Source organism: Pelophylax lessonae, assembly GCF_965119305.1.
Source record: "Pelophylax lessonae genome assembly, chromosome: 8".
NCBI lineage: Eukaryota > Metazoa > Chordata > Amphibia > Anura > Ranidae > Pelophylax > Pelophylax lessonae.
Window position 1 is genome coordinate 277,434,146 of NC_138775.1, and position 19,280 is coordinate 277,453,425.

Below are 19,280 nucleotides of genomic sequence, written 5' to 3' on the forward strand. Positions count from 1 at the left end.
CTACCCCTTTCCATATACACAATCTTTTAGGCTTAGAAAAAGTATTCTGTTTTATGAAGCAATCTGAAAGCCCGTGCTTAATTGGTTCACTTCAAGTCTGCACATCGACTCCTCTTCTGTGTCTGTGGGATCTTTTGACTGTAACGTGGTTGCATGGTTTGCTTAAAAATCCCAGCATGCCATTGGTTGATTATGTTTTATGCCCTCAGTTGCTCTGTGCAGTCTGGTTTACATGCTGCAGTGTTGTTGGCTGCCAGCCGGCTTTTACTTACTGTATCTGCTGCAATAATTACCATCAGGCATGATGTAGTTATTGATCGGGTGAATTAATCAGATTGCCGTTTTATCGTCTCCAGGGTTTTTTCTTTCCTTAATGCAGCCTAATTGGGGTCTGCTTCCTTTAAACTCACAAGCATGAATGCTAGATATATAGTGTGTGTGTGTGTGTGTGTGTGTGTGTGTGTGTGTGTGTATGGAAATAAATATATATATATATATATATATATATACCATATATACTCGAGTATAAGCCGAGGCCCCTACTTTTACCACAAAAAGATGGGGAAAATGATCGACTCGAGCAATGTTCCCTCTAATTTTTTACTGTGCTGAGCAAATAAAAAAAATTCTGAGCGCAAACCTTTAGACCAGGGGTGGGGAACCTACGTCCTGGGGGCCGTATGCGGCCCTCGAAGTCATTTGGTCTGGCCCCCCGTGCAGCTGAGTCTGTGTCTCTCAGCTGATCTGTCAGAACGGAGCCAATACTTCCTGTATAGTTCTGGCTCCGTTCTGACAGTCTGAGTGAGTCACAGGCGGAGTGATATCAAATGCTCTCCGCCTGTGACCAATACAGGAAACATTGCCTCTTCCTCCAGCGCGGCGCCGCTGCTAGCCAGCATTTCCCGCCAGCAGCACACACAGCAGTACCAGCCAGAGCCAGCAGTACTCACAGCAGTATAACCCAGAGCCAGCAGTACCCAGAGCAGTACCAGCCAGCAGTACCTACAGCACAGTACCAGCCAGCAGTACCCACAGCAGTACCAGCCAGCAGTACTAGCCAGCAGTACCCACAGCACAGTACCAGCCAGCAGTACCAAGGCAGTACCTACCGCACAGTACCAGCCTGAGTCAGCAGTACCCACAGCAGTACCAGCCTGAGCCAGCAGTACCAGCCAGCAGTACCCACAGCACAGTACAAGCCAGCAGTACCAGCCTGAGCCAGCAGTACCCACAGCAGTACCAGCCAGCTGTACCCACCAGCAGTACCAGCCAGCTATACCCACCAGCATTACCCGCCAGCAGTTCTTTTCAAAACTTACCACCGCAAAGTCGTCTGCACTCCAGACTGACCGACGCAAACCTGGAAAACCAGTTGCGAGTAGCAACATCAATACCAGCTAACATCACACACCTCACCAAAGAGAAGCAGTTGCAGCCATCACATTAGGGGTTGGTTAATTAAATTTTTGACCAAATATAACAGGCACATTTTTAAGTTGATAATTTTGTACGGCCCCCGAATGATTTTATAAATACCCAAATGGCCCTTGGCAGAAAAAAGGTTCCCCACCCCTGCTTTAGACTGAGCAATGGGGGGGGGGGGGGGGGAACGTCAATGCAGAGTGACCAGCGTGCCCCCAATCAATTGCCGAGTGCCCACAGCAATGCCCCCAATAAATTGCAGAGTGCCCACAGCAATGCCCCCAATATATTGCAGAGTGCCCACAGCAATGCCCCCAATAAATTGCAGAGTGCCCACAGCAATGCCCCCAATCAATGCAGAGATGCCAGCTTCTCTCCTGCGTTAACATGCTGGTGGAGCAGGAAGTCGGCATTGCGCCCCGGGTAAGGGATGTGCTGCATTCCGAGCAAGTGAACAGCTTCCGACCTCCTGAGTGGATCTTCTGGTGTTTGACCAGCCGTGACATGGCCCCCCCGCAAACCCGGGCACTTACCTCACGGACGGTCACAGTCACTCTTCAGTCCCCGGCTTCCGGCTTCCCGCGTCTCCGTCCTCCCGAGTCCCGGCGCCTCCTCCTCTGCCAATGGCATGAAGTTGGCCTTTCGGCCAATCAGGAAGCGGGAGGACCCGCTCCCTGATTGGCCAGGAGGAGGATCCATATGACATTTTCATTCGCTATTGTCACACAATGGGGCGTGCTCTCGGGGCGCAAGCTCTGCTCCCTGGCCGCCCCATCTGCGGCTGCGCCGTCTAACTAGGTGCTTGCGCGGGACGTAATTTACACTGCGCGTCCGCGCACGCGCGCACCTTAAAGGGAACACTGGACTCGAGTATAAGCCTAGGGTGAGAATGCAGGGTGGCACTCATGGTACAGGAGAATGCAGTGTGGCTGGCAGGGTACAGGAGAATGCAGGAATGCAGGGTGGCTGGCATGGTACAGGAGAATGCAGGGTGGCTGGCATTTACTAATCCCTCATGGGCTTTTTTTGTATGATTTACATTTATTGTCCTATATTATTTATGTAAATCTTATTCACTGGTTCTATTATCTATGATTAGCGCTGCACTGCTAGATGTTTACCTCCATAGCACAGTGTTTTTCTTTGTCTTACTTTATTGTGAACATCGCTGAGTCAGAGGGACCTTCAGTGCCGGTTCACATTTGTGCGATGCGGGAATGCTGCGAATATACAGCGTGTTCCCGCAGCGCATCCGCACCCCTGGCAGTTCACACTGCCATATGCGATATGCTGGGGGTGTCAATTAAAAGTTAACGACACCCCTAGATCAGATCGCATATCGCAGTGCGATCTGTAAGTTCACACAGAATCGGATCGCACTAGTGGGAACCACCATGCGATCTGATTCTGCTGCGGACCAAAAAAAGGGTCCTGTGCGTCTTTTAGTGCGATTGCGGTGCAAATTCAGCCATACAAACTGTATGGCTGAATTTGCACCGCACAGAGATCGCATGTAATTTTAGGAGCAGTACGCTCCGAATTACGTGATCGCACAAATGTGAACCGGCACTTAATGCATGAAGGTAAAAAACGTTCAGCCTTTAGATGCACTTTTAACATTCACATTTTCGGGGCAAGCTTTTGGAGTATGCCCCCTTCTTTAAGGTCCAAGCAGTACTGAAACCCTTGGACCTTGAAGAAGGGGGTACACTCCAAAAACCTTTCCTGAATTATTGAATGTTAGTGCAAATAAAAAAAAAATAAAAAAATTGCATTACTGAAATTTTTTTTGTTGCAATTGCACTATTATGGCTACAATCACCTGAAGCACTCTATTTTAAATTTAAAGTTTTATTTGGAATTCCCCTATTCCTCCATAGCGGTGATTTAGTGGTTACAGTATTCAGATTGTATAAGAAAGTCTAGACTGTTTAAACCGATATCATTTACAGGAATGGCCAAAGGGGTGTTGTGATAGCATGCAGAATCAAGCCGAGAATCTGATGTTTGCGTAAACAGGTTTTGTGTTTTTTTTTTTTTTTTTTAATTAGTTTCCTTTTGCTGCAATTTTTGGTATGCTCTCCCTGTGGGGCCAAGGCCTCTCTTCCCAATTTAGCTCTGACTTTCTGCGCCCTTCGCTTCTGAGAAATAAAATTGTTCAGAATAAACATGATGACCTCATTTGCCTTGTAGGGAATGGAAGAATGACAAAATGTCGATACTTGGGCTGCACTGGGAAAGGAGGTTTTAGTCACGTCCTCCCTCCCAGCGATGGTTCTTACACAACGTCTGTCTCACTGGAGTTTGCAGCTTCCCCTTGAATTGGCCCACTGGCTGTTCTACAACTGCAAGTTGTGTGTGTGTGTTTAGGTTTGGCCTTGGCAGTACAGTTGTACGGCTCCATGCACAGCAGGAAGTTAAAAAAAAGCCTTTCTGGATGTCGGATTGCTGGCCAGGAACTGCTGCTTTAAAAACATACTTTTAATTGTGTTGTGTTTTTTTTTTTTTTTTTTTTTCTTTCAAGTATTTTTATTGAAAATTTGCATTTTACAAGCCTCGAACGGAAAGGGGTAGATTTTAAATAGCTTTTATCTAACCCACTACCAATGTTTTACTGCATTGATATCATGCAATTTTAATCACATTAACAATACCGTATTTATCGGCGTATAACACGCACCTTAATTTTAGGAGGGAAATTTCAGGAACTTTTTTTTTTTTTTTTTTTAAATCAAATGCAGCCTCACCAGTGCCCATGAATGCAGCCTCACCAGTGCCCATGAATGTAGCCTCGCCAGCGCAGTGTCCTCTTGTTGCAGCCTCGCCAGCGCAGTGTCCTCCTCTTGTTGCAGCCTCGCCAGCGCAGTGTCCTCCTCTTGTTGCAGCCTCGCCAGCGCAGTGTCCTCCTCTTGTTGCAGCCTCGCCAGCGCAGTGTCCTCCTCTTATTGCAGCCTCGCCAGCGCAGTGTCCTCCTCTTGTTGCAGCCTCGCCAGCGCAGTGTCCTCCTCTTGTTGCAGCCTCGCCAGCGCAGTGTCCTCCTCTTGTTGCAGCCTCGCCAGCGCAGTGTCCTCCTCTTGTTGCAGCCTCGCCAGCGCAGTGTCCTCCTCTTGTTGCAGCCTCGCCAGCGCAGTGTCCTCCTCTTGTTGCAGCCTCGCCAGCGCAGTGTCCTCCTCTTGTTGCAGCCTCGCCAGCGCAGTGTCCTCCTCTTGTTGCAGCCTCGCCAGCGCAGTGTCCTCTTGTTGTTGCAGCCTCGCCAGCGCAGTGTCCTCTTGTTGTTGCAGCCTCGCCAGCGCAGTGTCCTCTTGTTGTTGCAGCCTCGCCAGCGCAGTGTCCTCTTGTTGTTGCAGCCTCGCCAGCGCAGTGTCCTCCTTCTTATTGCAGCCTCGCCAGCGCAGTGTCCTCCTCCTTATTGCAGCCTCGCCAGCGCAGTGTCCTCCTCCTTATTGCAGCCTCGCCAGCGCAGTGTCCTCCTCCTTATTGCAGCCTCGCCAGCGCAGTGTCCTCCTCCTTATTGCAGCCTCGCCAGCGCAGTGTCCTCCTCTTATTGCAGCCTCGCCAGCGCCATTACACAGCAGGGCCGGGCCGAGGAGTGGGAGGACAAGCGGCCTCTGTTGCCTGAAGTCCCGGCGACTATGATAGACGTCACACGTCCCAGCCACTGTGCTGTCTATCATATCATTATCATCCTATCATTATATCCTCATCCTTCCTTCTCCTCGGCCCGGCCTGGCCTGCCCCCTCTGCCTCTTGGCGCTGCCTGAGTTTTTTTTTATTTTTATTTTTTTTATATCGGTGGATAACATGCAATGCTGCTTTGCCCTCCATTTTTAGGAAGAAAAAGTGCGCGTTATACCCCGATAAATACGGTATATGTAAATGGGTAACTATTCATTTATAGTGGAAGCCTGTATGAGCAATTTGGATTTAACTGTTAATATAATTAAAGGATAAATTTAACGCTAAACCTGCTTTGTGCCACATTCTAAGACTTTTCTATCTAAAGCCTCGTACACACGATCAGATTATCAAATTTTCTTTAGTTTTTTTGTTGCATGCTAGCCTCATGGAAAGTGAAGAGGTTACATTCATACGAAAATTCTCGTACAACAGAATTCCAATTCAGAAGTGATGTCATATGTTGAATTGTTTTGTATGTGTTCTTTAGTTTCTGAGCATGCCTAGTCTGGCTCTTATGATTTTTTTGGGACGAAAACTGTACTAATTAAACGAAAATCGGACGTTGTGTTGACGTACGATAAAAATTTTATAGTCTGCACATCCAGTTTTTGTCGTACGAAAATTCGTAATCCGCTGTCAAAAGCATTATACTAACGATCCGAAAATCGGCAGATCGTTTGTCAGACAAAATTTTTACTTCGGATTTTCTAATCGTGTGTGGACCTTTACAATGTAAAGCAAAAATTCCTGTACTTACCTTCTCGGCACTCGGTCCGGTCCCACGCTGAGCTGTCAGCGGAGGCTTCAGCGTGGAGGCAGGTGCAGGAGAGGCGCTCTCCAACAGAAACGCCCCATTAGTCAATGGGTGACGTCACTTCCCATTTATTTCACAGCCCTGGTCGGTCCTCTCCTGCACAGACCTTCCGTCACTGGAGACTGGGTAGTTGTAGAAAAAGTAAGTACAGTGATTTTTCCTTTGAAGGGTTAAGCTGGATACACACTATACCAGGGCTTGACAAATTTGCCTGAAATCTAGGAGCCAGCTAAAAAAGTTAGGAGCCAGTTTATTTTTTTTAACTAACAACCAAGCTTTATTTAATAAAACGGATATAAATTTACACATAAATACGACTAGAACCCCACTCTCCTCTATAGCGCAATTGGATGGAAACAGACTGTCTCTTTCCATCCGATGCCATCTGATCCGATCCACGGGATGGATAGAAAATAGAACCACCATCCGTCTGTTTTTGGCAGACAGGATCAGATGACGGCAGATTACTGCTCCATAGAGGAGAATGAAGGGTCCGATCAGGTCTGCCTGAAAAACTGACAGGCGGACCTGATCAGACGGCTGTGGCATGGCGATGAGGAAAAAAAAAAAAAAAATTATATATATATATATATATATATATATATATATATATATATATATACATTTTTTTTCTTAATAATAAGAATTGAAAAAAAGAAAAATAAATTATTTTTTTTTTTTTTTTTTTATTAAAAAAAAAATTATTTATTTTTTTTAATTTAAAAAATAAATTAATAATAATAGCCACACTCCCTGTCCACTTTGAGGCCTGCAAAAACTTCCCTCTCATCTCCTCTTGGGAAGGACATGGAAATGCATTGAGAACAGGCAGTGGAAACAGTCATTACTCCCGGCCACCACAAGTGGGCGCCTGTTCCCCCATTGGAAGCCTCTCTCATCTCACAGAAGAAGGCCGAAAAGCCGGGGGCCTCAATTTTCGGACGGCGCGGAAGTCCGTGCACTCGGGTAGGAGGTGGGGGCGCAAAAGGGACAGGACACCTCCTGCAGGGCACCCCAGGCACCAGGTCGCTAATTCTAGTCGCAAATGCGACCTGGCGCCCCGGGGTTTGTCGAGCCCTGCACTATACAACTTTTGTTGGTAGGTTTCCTTTAGATTTACCTTCAACGATGTAGTGCAAGGGCCTTCCTGATTGCATACACATTGAAAGTGTTTGTTTAGGTCTGACCTCATATTATATTGTTTAGGTCTGACCTCATATTATATGGTTTTGGTAAGTCTAAAGGAAAAAATCTAAAGAAAATTTGTGTAGTATGTATCCAACTTTAGATAGAATAGTCTTAGAATGTGGCACAGAGCAGGTTTAGCATTTAGGATTTGACTGGAGTTATCCTTTAATCTGTACAGAAGATCTACAATGAAATAAATATAAATTAAAAAAAAAAAAAGGAATAAAAACAAATAAAATAACATAAAAAACATAAACATAAATAACAGTTGTTCGTCGATTAGTATTGTGGTTCACTAAGTTGAAGATCCTTGTGGAGAAAATGTTGATACTAGCAATAACTTGGTAGAATTGTATGTAAAGCAAAGTACATCTAAAGTATATAAAATACCGGTCAATGAGGCAGAACCTGAATACCCGCCAGATTTAGGGAAATAATGGAATTATGAGGCATTCGGCATGAGGAAAGTAGGAGGAAGGTCTTGAGATTTGCTTCCTATACATCAATAGACGCTAAGACAATAGAGATGTGTGCTACAAGCTTTTGGCTAGGAGGTATATAACCCCGCAGAAGTCTTGGGAGTATCGGAGCGCCCCCCCCCCCCCCTCCTCCACAGGGTCAGGGGCAAACTGGCAACTTTCAGCCCAGGGGGCAAGTACAAACCAGAGGCCCATGGTGCAGTGACTTGGCCCCCCTCCCACTTTCCATCACCCCTCCCAATCCTCCTCCTGACCCCCATTATAAGCTGAAGGCCTGCTCCAGATACTCTCTACTTTACCGGCTGAATCCGAGTTTCAGACCCGGCCAGCAGGGGGAGGTTGGGGGGAGCTGGGACAGCTTGGTTGGGGCTGGCTGGGGCAGAAGAGTCTCCAGGGGGATATGGAACCGGCCTCTGCTTAGACACAGTTTACACCATCCATGCTGTGGGGGAGGCTTGCGCTTTGTCCTGGTCTTCAACCCGCACTCAGTAGGTCAGCGGCAGGGACTTTTTACTTCACTTCACCAGGATCCTTTAGGATTCCTGGTGGCAGAAGCGGCGCAGCCTTTTTACGGGGCATCAGAGTGGCCCAGGGGGCAATTGTGCCCCCCTGGCCCAGTCCTTCCCTGCACAGGGTATTATATTGCAAGGAAGCAGAATTTAAATTTTCTGATAATTTAAAAAAAAATCTTAACGGTCTGGATAACAAATAAGAGAATAATATTATAGCAGTTGTAGGATAAGACCCCGTTCACATTGGTTCGCTCCGACTTAGGGGGCGACTTGTGAAGTCGCGTGCAGCGCAACTTCGGCGCAACTTGCACAGACTTCACATAATGGAAGTCAAAGCAAGTCACCTCCAGGTCGCTCCGAAGTAGTACAGGACCCTTTTTCTAAGTCGGAGCGACTTGTGTCGCTCCTATTAGAACGGCTCCTGTACTACACAGTGGGAGCGACCATGCACGACTTGCCAGGCTGACCAAGTCGCCTAACAAGTCGTGCTAGTGTGAACCGGCACTAAAGGGTGGAGTTTTCCTTTAAATGTTCATCTGCACACATTCTGCAGCTATTCTTTTCTTTTCTTTTTTTTTTTTTTTTCTTTTATCCTAGACAAGTATGGCACTCTGGTAAGTGAAATGTACATGTATTGACCGGAAAGTAGATGGGTCAATGCAGTTTCAGGAAGATACTATGTTTAGAATACTCGTAAAAGTAAGTCAATATGCATTTTGCAGCTGTAGCATGGTTACTCCCACACACAGACCAGCGCATGGTTTAGGTACACATCAACATCCCGGATACTTTGTTGCAGGTATGCTATATGAGAGTAGGCCTTTGATCGTTAAATGTGCTAGATTGCATACCTATATAAGAGGTAAGACTAAAGAAAAAAAAAAAAATTCTCACATTCAACAAAAAAACAACTTCAACCGATCCAGAGGAAGGCAAAAACAATATATAAAGCAAATTCCAATTTTGTGTTCAAATGGGAAATACATTTCCCACCCGATTTCCCCAAAGGCAATCTGCATTCCGTAATGCTTTGAATAAATTAAGTCGTTTTTTTTTTTTTTCTCCCTGTACTTTGAAGTGAATGGTGTAGAAGGATCTGGGTATTCTGGTAGATCATAAGCTTAATAATAGCATGCAATGCCAAGCAAATAAAATCCTTTCTTGTATTAACCACTTACCGCATAGTAACGTACCGATACGTCGGTACACTTTGCGGGTTTATACCGGGATGATGCCTCTAGTTAGAGGCACCATCCCAGTACCGTGGTTTGAAGCCAACGGTCGGCTTTCCGTCGGTAACGACCGATGCGGCTCGGGAGCCGCTCTATCGTTACCCGGGGGGCGTGAGGGGACGTCCCCCCCCCTCCCGCCGCCTTCCGTGGCTTTGCCCGGGGCTCCCGTCCCGTCCGACTGCACATTAGATCATCTTTTTACAAAACGGATTACAGAATTTTACAATGCCTTTATCCAAGGTTTATTTTTGGGATTACAGAATGTCCTAATGCTGAATCCTGAGCTGACAGGGGGAGAGAAGACCGGGACACAGGAACTTTTTATAAAAACATTTGCTTTATTCCAGGTTTTTTTTAGGACAGAGAGAGGTATAAATGACACAGTACAAGCACTGAGCTGTCTATCATGTTTTAAAGGATCAGGATATGTATGTATGTGTGATCTCCAATGGCTGGCACCGCACACAAATCGGGGAGCTGCCGCGCATATGAACCAAGAAAGAGAGCGGCACTCACAGGTCTTGAAAGGTAAACGCACAATGATGGTTTTAATCGACTCAACGAGGCACAAGCTAGTCTTCCTCAGGATAGGGATCCTGAGGAAGACTAGCTTGTGCCTCGTCGAAACATCGATGAAAACCATCATTGTTCGTTTACACCTGTGAGTGCCGCTCTTTTTTTTTGTATGTATACGTGTGTGTGTGTGTGTGTATGTATGTATATGTATGTATGTATATATATATATATATATATATATAATATAGTGTGTGTATGTATATGTGTGTGTATATATATATATGTTTATGTATATGTGTTTATGTATATACAAACCCAATTCCAAAAAAGTTGGAACACTGTACAAATTGTGAGTAAAAAAGGAATGGACTAATTTACAAATCTCATAAACTTATATTTTATTCACAATATAATATAGATAACATATCAAATGTTGAAAGTGAAACATTTTGAAATGTCATGCCAAATATTGGCACATTTTGGATTTCATGAGAGCTACACATTCCAAAAAAGTTGGGACAGGTAGCAATAAGAGGCCGGAAAAGTTATATGTACATATATGGAATAGCTGGAGGACCAATTTGCAACTTATTAGGTCAATTGGCAACATGATTGGGTATAAAAAGAGCCTCTCAGGGTGGCAGTGTCTTTCAGAAGTCAGGATGGGCAGAGGATCACCAATTCCCCCAATGCTGCGGCGAAAAATAGTGGAGCAATATCAGAAAGGAGTTTCTCAGAAAAGAGTTTGAAGTTCTCATCATCTACAGTGCATAATATCATCCAAAGATTCAGAGAATCTGGAACAATCTCTGTGCGTAAGGGTCAAGGCCGGAAAACCATACTGGATGGCGGTGATCTTTGGGCCCTTAGACAGACAGCACTGCATCACATACAGGAATGCTACTGTAATGGAAATCACAACATGGGCTCAGGAATACTTCCAGAAAACATTGTCGGGGAACACAATCCACCGTGCCATTCGCTGTTGCCGGCTAAAACTCGATAGGCCAAAAAAGAAGCCAAATCTAAACATGATCCAGAAGCGCAGGCGTTTTCTCTGGGCCAAGGATCATTTAAAATGGTCTGTGGCAAAGTGGAAAACTGTTCTGTGGTCAGACGAATCAAAATTTGAAGTTCTTTTTGGAAAACTGGGACGCCATGTCATCCGGACTAAAGAGGACAAGGACAACCCAAGTTGTTCTCAGCGCTCAGTTCAGAAGCCTGCGTCTCTGATGGTATGGGGTGGCATGAGTGCGTGTGGCATGGGCAGCTTACACCTCTGGAAAGGCACCATCAATGCTGAAAGGTATATCCAAGTTCTAGAACAACATATGCTCCCATCCAGACGTCGTCTTTCAGGGAAGACCTTGCATTTCTCTATCGCTCATTGACAGACGTAGTCTTCTTGATTCTCAAGAGCTGGGTTATGTTGTCTCCGCAGGAGTAGGACTAGGCAGAAAGACAAAACGTTCTGGCTCCACCTTAGGGGCAGTCCCTGAGGGTATATCCTCCCTCTCTCTGCTACAGGGAATCAGTTTTTTTCTGTCTAGTCAGGAGTAAGGACCTAAGCTCCTTGCTGGGATCTTTTTGGTCCTGGCAAGATTTTTTCTTTAGAAGAAATATTTTTTAGGTAGTTTTTTCTCCAGTGTTTTTCCTGTGAGATCTTCAAGCAAAAAACGCCGGACTGGGCGACACTAGTGGTCACCCCAGCCGGCCTACGAGCGTGCGCAGACCATTGCATTGCGCTTGGTCGGCCGCGACACATTCAAGTAAGTATGCGGGGCCGGGCGACGGGCTGGATGTTGAGATCCAGTGGTCACCCCGGTTTCTGCCTACGAGCGCGTGCAGACCAGAGCTCCGCGATGGGTCGGCCGCGACGGAGTCCCAGTGGAGGGACTGACCTTGCGAGTTAAAAGTCTCGCTTGGACGCCAGGAACCTGAGAGTCGAGGCGGCCGGAGTGGTCCACAAACCCCCACCCCGGTGGAGAGGGTATTGTGAAGAGAGGGTGCCTGTCGGTTCGGTATGGTGAGTAAACGTTCCCTTTTTTCTTTCCTCGTTATGAGGCAGTATGAATTATGGGCCCCTCCATACATGGTCAGTATATATCTGACACTAAAAGTCCCCCTTGTAAATACAGTATGTGTTTGTGGGAAGTGGACTTGGTTTGAGAGCGAACACTCTACCCAGCAGACTGTAGCATTACAGCAGACATAGGAGGTATAATCCTACCTTATTTGTAGTGTATCTCCTGTAGATCTATCAATCGCCACTCAGCAGAGATGCAGGTGGATGTGCTGGGAAAAACGTTTTCGGCGGTCCGCCGCCATTTTGCCGTAGACCAGGTGCATGCATGTCCTCAGGTCACGCCGGCCGCCATGTTTTTGGAGTCTAATGTCTCCTATATGGGGGCGGCCATGTTTCATGAGCCCAGCTACCTCGTGGAGAGCTGGGAACGCCGGAAGGCGTACACAGGGGGCGGAGCCACGTCCTTCTACCCGGGGAAAAAGCAACAGCTCCTTCCAGTCTGTAAAGACAGACGCTGACTGCAGTTGGTTGGAAACTTCACTGCATCGGTTGGTGAGCCTTGGGGGTCCCTCTCTCTCTCTGTGGGATCGAGAAGCAGGTACTCTGAGGGGCGCTATTGCGCTAGGGGGAGACACATAAAAAAAAAAAAAAATTTAAAAAAAAAAAAAAAAGGTATTTTTTATTTAAAAAAAAAAAAAAAAAAAAAAAAAAGTTTTTTTGTGTTTTCTGGCAAAGGTGTCCTGAATTATCATGGACCCTGCCACTCATGTATCTCCTCCGGATCCCCTCGAGGGGTCTGCGGGATCCTCCAGCACCCCACTGACGATTAAATCATTGTCCGCTATTATGGAAGCTTGTGTCCCGGGTGGAAGTGGCTTGTCAGGGACAGGGCGCAAGTAAGCGACCCCCGCCTAACCCCTTATTATCTGAAACCTCGGATTCAGACTCTGAACCTATTTCTGCAGTTGCAGGTACTTCATCTAGGATTGGTGTCTCGTGTACTGTCTCTTCAGACAGTGAGGAGGATGTTTCGGCATCAGCCATAGCCAGAGAGGAAGCGTTGGTAAACGCACTCATGGTATCTGTTCAAGAGACCTTAAGATTACAGGGTATTCCGTCAGAAATAGCTGAAACTGAAATCCCTTTTGGGACTAAAAACGCATCTAGTGGCGAAGGTTTTTTCCATTGCCCAAATGTTTTGGCAATCCAATCAAAGAAGAATGGAGTCTGCCAAAACGCATTTCTACTATTTCTAAACGCATTAACAGGCGTTATCCGTTTGAGGAAACCCTCATTAAGAAATGGACAGAACCACCTGTGGTGGATTCACCAATTGCTAGATTGAATAAAGCCACGGTTATTCCTCTAGAAGACGCTCCGTCTTTTAAAGATCCAGTGGATCGCAAGATAGAAGCTATGTCTCGCACCATGTTTACCTTGATTGGATCAGCTTTCAGACCAATAATTGCTATTGGTCTGGTTTCGCAGGCTGTAACTGTATGGACCAAGTGGTTACGCCGGGACCTAGAAGAGGTCCCTCAGACGGTATCAGATTTGTTGGAACAGATGATACAGGGGTTACAGTTTGTGTGTGATGCGGCGTTAGACGCCACTTCATTATTGGCGCGAGTATCTGTCTCAGCGGTGGTTCTCAAGCGTACACTGTGGCTAAAAGGTTGGTTAGCCGACCAAGGTTCCAAAAAAGCATTGGCTAATTTCCCCTTTTTAGGAGAGCGTCTATTTGGAGCCAACTTAGATGAGATCATTAAGGATCTCACGGGTGGAAAGAGCACCTTTTTACCGCAAAATTTTAAAGGTAAAGGAACTCGTCAAAGACGAGGGCCTTCTTTTTCTGCTCACAAGAGGTTTTTTTCGTCCCGCGGGTGAAAAAATTAAGTCCTCCAAAGCTCCTGCAGGAGGCGTCAGGGGTCGTTGGTCGGGCAAGCAAAAGCCCGCCCCCTCTAGACCTGAAGATAAACCGTCCAAAGCCTGAAGGTGCGCCCCCACCCATAACTGGGGTGGGGGGACGTCTTCGCCGGTTCCCGGATCCATGGCTTTCCAGAATCCCGGACAGATGGGTTTGCGAAGTCATAAGGTCAGGGTACAAGATCGAGTTTCGAGCTCTCCCACCGGCGCGATTCTTCCCTTCCAATAGCCGACTATCCCCGGATCGTTTAGACGATCTGCGGAGAGCAGTCACAGATTTACTACAACAAGGAGTGGTAGTCCACGTTCCTTGGACTGAACGCTTTCAGGGGTTTTATTCAAACCTATTTACAATACCCAGGAAAGAGGGCAAAGTGCGTCCAATTCTGGACTTAAGGGCACTCAATTCTTTTGTCTACATAAGAAGATTCAGAATGGAGTCCATTCGCACAGTAGCAGCCTTTCTGCATCCAGGGGATGTCCTAGCGTCCATAGACATCTAGGACGCATATCTTCACATTCCCATTTTCGCAGGACATCAGCGGTTTCTACGTTCTTCCGTAGAAGAGAACCACTATCAGTTTGTGGCGTTACCTCTCGGTCTCGCCACGGCTCCTCGGGTCTTCACGAAGGTGTTGGCCCCAATGTTGGCACTTCTGCGCCAAAGAGGCATATCGATTCTAGGTTACCTAGACGATCTTCTGCTTCATGCAGAGTCTCCTCAGACCTTGCTACAAAACATAGAAATTACTATGATTTCTTTACAGGAATTCGGGTGGCTGGTGAACCAGCAAAAGTCATTTCTGGTTCCCACCCAGAGGCTCGAATATCTGGGTCTAATTCTAGAGTTTTTTCTTCCGGTAGGGAAACTCCGAAAGATTCAATCAGCAGTCCACCAACAGCTGGTCTTCCCTTCGGACTTGCATGAGGGGTCTGGGGTTGATGGTGGCTTCCTTCGAAGCAGTCCCATACCCGAATTCTTCAGCAAGAGATTCCTCTCAGATGGAATCGGAATCCGGAATCCCTGGACAATCAGATCCGATTGAGCAAACAGACCAGAGAGTCTCTGGTCTGGTGGCTTCGGTCTCCGATGCTCAGCCAGGGAAAGTCATTTCTGCCAATATATTGGACGACAGTGACCACGGATGCCAGTCTATCCGGATGGGGAGGAATTCTCGGTCAGTTATCTGTCCAGGGACTTTGGTCCCCGGAAGAATCCAGGTTACCGATAAATGTATTGGAACTGAGAGCGATCAGACTTTGTCTGATTCACTGGACCGAGCAGCTCCAGGGCAGCCCGGTTCGGATCCAGTCGGACAACGCCACGGCCGTGGCTTATGTCAATCACCAGGGGGGCACCAAGAGTGTCCGAGCGGCCAAAGAAGTGGCTTGCATTCTTCGCTGGGCGGAACGATTTGTTCCAGCAATCTCTGCGGTGTTCATTCCGGGGGTGGAGAATTGGCAGGCAGATTATCTCAGCCGTCAGACTCTGGATCAAGGGGAATGGTCCCTCCATCCAGACGTTTTCCACCAGTTGTGCCTACGATGGGGCACCCCGGATATGGATCTGTTGGCATCTCGATTCAACAGGAAAGTTCAGAGATTCGTGGCTCGCTCCCGCGATCCTCTAGCAGAAACCGCAGACGCACTGATCGCCCCGTGGGGGCAATACCAGCTAATGTATGCCTTCCCTCCTCTTGGGTTACTGCCAAGACTTCTTCGCAAGATAGAGGAGGAAGGAATTCCAGTAATCCTGGCAGCTCCGGACTGGCCTCGTCGAGCTTGTTACGCCGACTTGGTCAGACTGATGGCGGACGTCCCGTGGAGACTTCCTCTCAGGGAGGATCTACTGTCTCAGGGACCGATCTTCCATCCTGCTTTACGATCGCTGGTTTTAAACGGCCTGGTTATTGAGACCCAGGTGCTGAAGGACAAGGGATTGTCAGCTTCAGTTATTCCTACTCTAGTTAAAACAAGGAAAGCGACTTCCAGAAAGATTATCATCGTACATGGAAGTCTTATATTGTGTGATGTGAATCCCTTGGGTTCCATCTACATCTTTATTCGGTAGTCCGAATATTGGCTTTCTGCAACAGGGAGTTGAGCAGAAGCTGGCCTTGAGTGTTATCAAAGGTCTGGTTTCAGCATTTGCTATCTTCTTTCAGAAGCTTTTGTCTACTCATTCCTTGGTGCGGAATTTCATCCAGGGGGTGCGACACCTGGCTCTGCCAGTGCACGCGCCGTTACCATCCTGGGATCTTAATTTGGTGCTGTCGGTTCTTCAGACACCTCCCTTTGAAAATATCAGGGAGATTTCCTTGCCTACTTTATCCCAGAAGGTGGTCTTCTTGGTGGCTATCACTTCTGCACGCAGGGCGTCAGAACTGGCTGCATTATACTGTTGTTCCCCAGATCTGGTGGTTCATAGGGATAAGGTTGTTCTTCATCCGAATCCATCCTTCCTTCTAAGGTGGTTTCAAAGTTTCATTGAATAAGGACAGTGTATTGTCCTTCCTATGTCCTTAGCCCAATCATCCTCGAGAATTTGCATGGCATTCCTTGGATGTAGTTCGGGCGATCAGGATATACTTGAATACTACGGATTCAATTTGTAAGACGGATTCACTGTTTGTGATCACGGATGGCCCTAAGAAGGGGTTGCCTGTTCTGCTGCGACCATCTTTAGATGGATCAGACAGACGGTGGTATAGGCTTATTTTATCTAAGGGTCGGGATCCCCCGTTCCCTGTTAAGGCGCATTCTACTCGGGCGCTTAGAGTTTCCTGGACCTTCCGCCATCAGGCGTCAGTGGTTCAGGTTTTCAAGGCGACTGTTTAGTAGTCGGTTCATACCTTTACAATATTGTATAAGGTTTATGTGATGGCATCGTCAGATGCCTCTTCTGGCTGCAAGGTTCCTGCAGGCCACTGTTTGAGGAGACTGTTGGTCTACCTCGAGGATTTGTGGGGTAGGTCTCATCTGTTTACTCGATGAGTCCTTTGATACTTCTGGTTGGCTCCGGTTGGGCCTTCTAGATTGGATTTTGATTCTGTCAATCCCACCCCTCATTTTGTGGCACTGCTTCTGGATGTCCCAGCTCTTGAGAATCAAGAAGACTACGTCTGTCAATGAGCGATAGAGAAAAATGGATTTTTGTAAGATCTTACCGTAAAATCCTTTTCTCTTAAGCTCATTGACAGACGTAGTACCCGCCCCTCTATCATTGAGTTGGGTTGGGTTAAATTCTCTGTACTGCTTTAAAACAGAACTGATTCCCTGTAGCAGAGAGAGGGAGGATATACCCTCAGGGACTGCCCCTAAGGTGGAGCCAGAACGTTTTGTCTTTCTGCCTAGTCCTACTCCTGCGGAGACAACATAACCCAGCTCTTGAGAATCAAGAAGACTACGTCTGTCAATGAGCTTAAGAGAAAAGGATTTTACGGTAAGATCTTACAAAAATCCATTTTTTCCAACATGACAATGCCAGACCACATACTGCATCAATTACAACATCATGGCTGCGTAGAAGAAGGATCCGGGTACTGAAATGGCCAGCCTGCAGTCCAGATCTTTCACCCATAGAAAAATTTGGCGCATCATAAAGAGGAAGATGAGACAAAGAAGACCTAAGACAGTTGAGCAACTAGAAGCCTGTATTAGACAAGAATGGGAGAACATTCCTATTCCTAAACTACAGCAACTTGTCTCCTCAGTCCCCAGACGTTTGCCAACTGTTATAAAAAGAAGAGGGGAGGCCACACAGTGGTAAACATGGCCTTGTCCCAACTTTTTTGAGATGTGTTGATGCCATGAAATTTAAAATCAACTTATTTTTCTCTTAAAATTATACATTTTCTCAGTTTAAACATTTGATATGTCATCTATATTGTATTCTGAATAAAATATTGAAATTTGAAACTTCCACATCATTGCATTCTGTTTTTATTCACAATTTGTACAGTGTCCCAACTTTTTTGGAATCGGGTTTGTGTGCATGTATGTGTGTGTATATGTGTGTGTATATATGTATATGTGTGTATATATATATATATATATATATATATATATATATATATATATATATATATATATATATATATATATATATATATATATATAGTGTGTGTAGGACTATATATAATTATTTTTTTTTTTTTTTTAGTGTTATAACCATTTTAAAATGATCACGATGACATGAATGTATTTGAACAAATGTCTGTTATTGTACATACCATAAATAAGACATCCTCTGAAAAAAGCCCTAGTGTGTTTTTTGGAGCTAAAATAATATAAGACCTGGACTTCTTTTTGGGGAAACGCATGATATGGTAAAAAAACAAATCTGATTTAATTTACTTAATCACTCTGTTTTCATTCCCACAGATTCTTCTTCACAAATTGGCACGGGACAAATGAAAACGAATCACCGGTCTATAGGTATTACCCTAAGAAGCAGAGGGACAATTATGATGGCAAGGTACAAGACGGAACCCCAATTCTTGATGGCAACTCGCTGGATTATATATTTGCACAGGTAAAACCCCATTGTAGTGCAGGGAAGCACTTTCGGAAGCCTCATTGAAAGCAGCAGTTGTTTAGTTTCATATGATAATGCAGAAAGTGGGGGATACCAGGTAAATGAAAACTACACAACAGGTGTTTTATAAATACACCTATGTAGAGCAGCAAAATCACTTGTCAGTGATACAAGAAGTTACAAAAAACAAGGTTATTGTAACATTATCACTGGAGCGATGTACAATTAAAATTGACCTTTTCCCACCTTTTATTAAAATGCACCTCGGCATGCTTCTCTAAATTCTGCTATGAAATCAATCTAAAACCTAAATTTTAATTTTTTTTTTTTTCCTTTTTTTACATCCACTTTCTGGTTCCCCTGAAGGCAGTGGCGGCTGGTGCTCAAAATTTTTTTTTGGGGGGGGGGGGGGCGCAAAAAGAAAAATGTAATAGGTATTGCTTTGCGGCAAAAAACGCGGTAAAAAAAATGCATGACTTTGAGGTCATGGTATAGGCATGGCACAGGTGATGGTATAGGCATGGCACAGGTGATGGTATAGGCATGGCACATGTGATGGTATAGGCATGGCACATGTGATGGCACAGGTGATGGCATAGGCATGGCACAGGTGATGGCATAGGCATGGTACAGGCATGGCACAGGTGATGGTATAGGCATGGCACAGGTGATGATACAGGCATGGCACAGGTGATGGTATAGGCATGGCACAGGTGATGGTATAGGCATGGCACAGGTGATGGTACAGGCATGGCACAGGTGAAGGTACAGGCATGGCACAGGTGATGCTATAGGCATGGCACAGGTGATGGTACAGGCATGGCACAGGTGATGGCACAGGTTATGGTATAGGCATGACACAGGTGATGGCACAGGCATGGCACAGGTTATGGTATAGGCATGGCACAGGTGATGGTATAGGCATGGCACAGGTGATGGTATAGGCATGG

General features: G+C 46.0%; 1 protein-coding gene across 1 annotated transcript in view; it reads left to right on the plus strand.

Annotated features, from left to right (window-relative positions):
* JAK1 (Janus kinase 1) overlaps positions 1–19,280 on the plus strand; it is a 150,533-nt gene that overhangs the window by 35,495 nt on the left and 95,758 nt on the right. Inside the window, 1 exon segment of the mRNA XM_082264987.1 lies at positions 18,177–18,327. Within this exon segment, the coding sequence (XP_082121113.1) occupies positions 18,177–18,327 (151 nt within the window).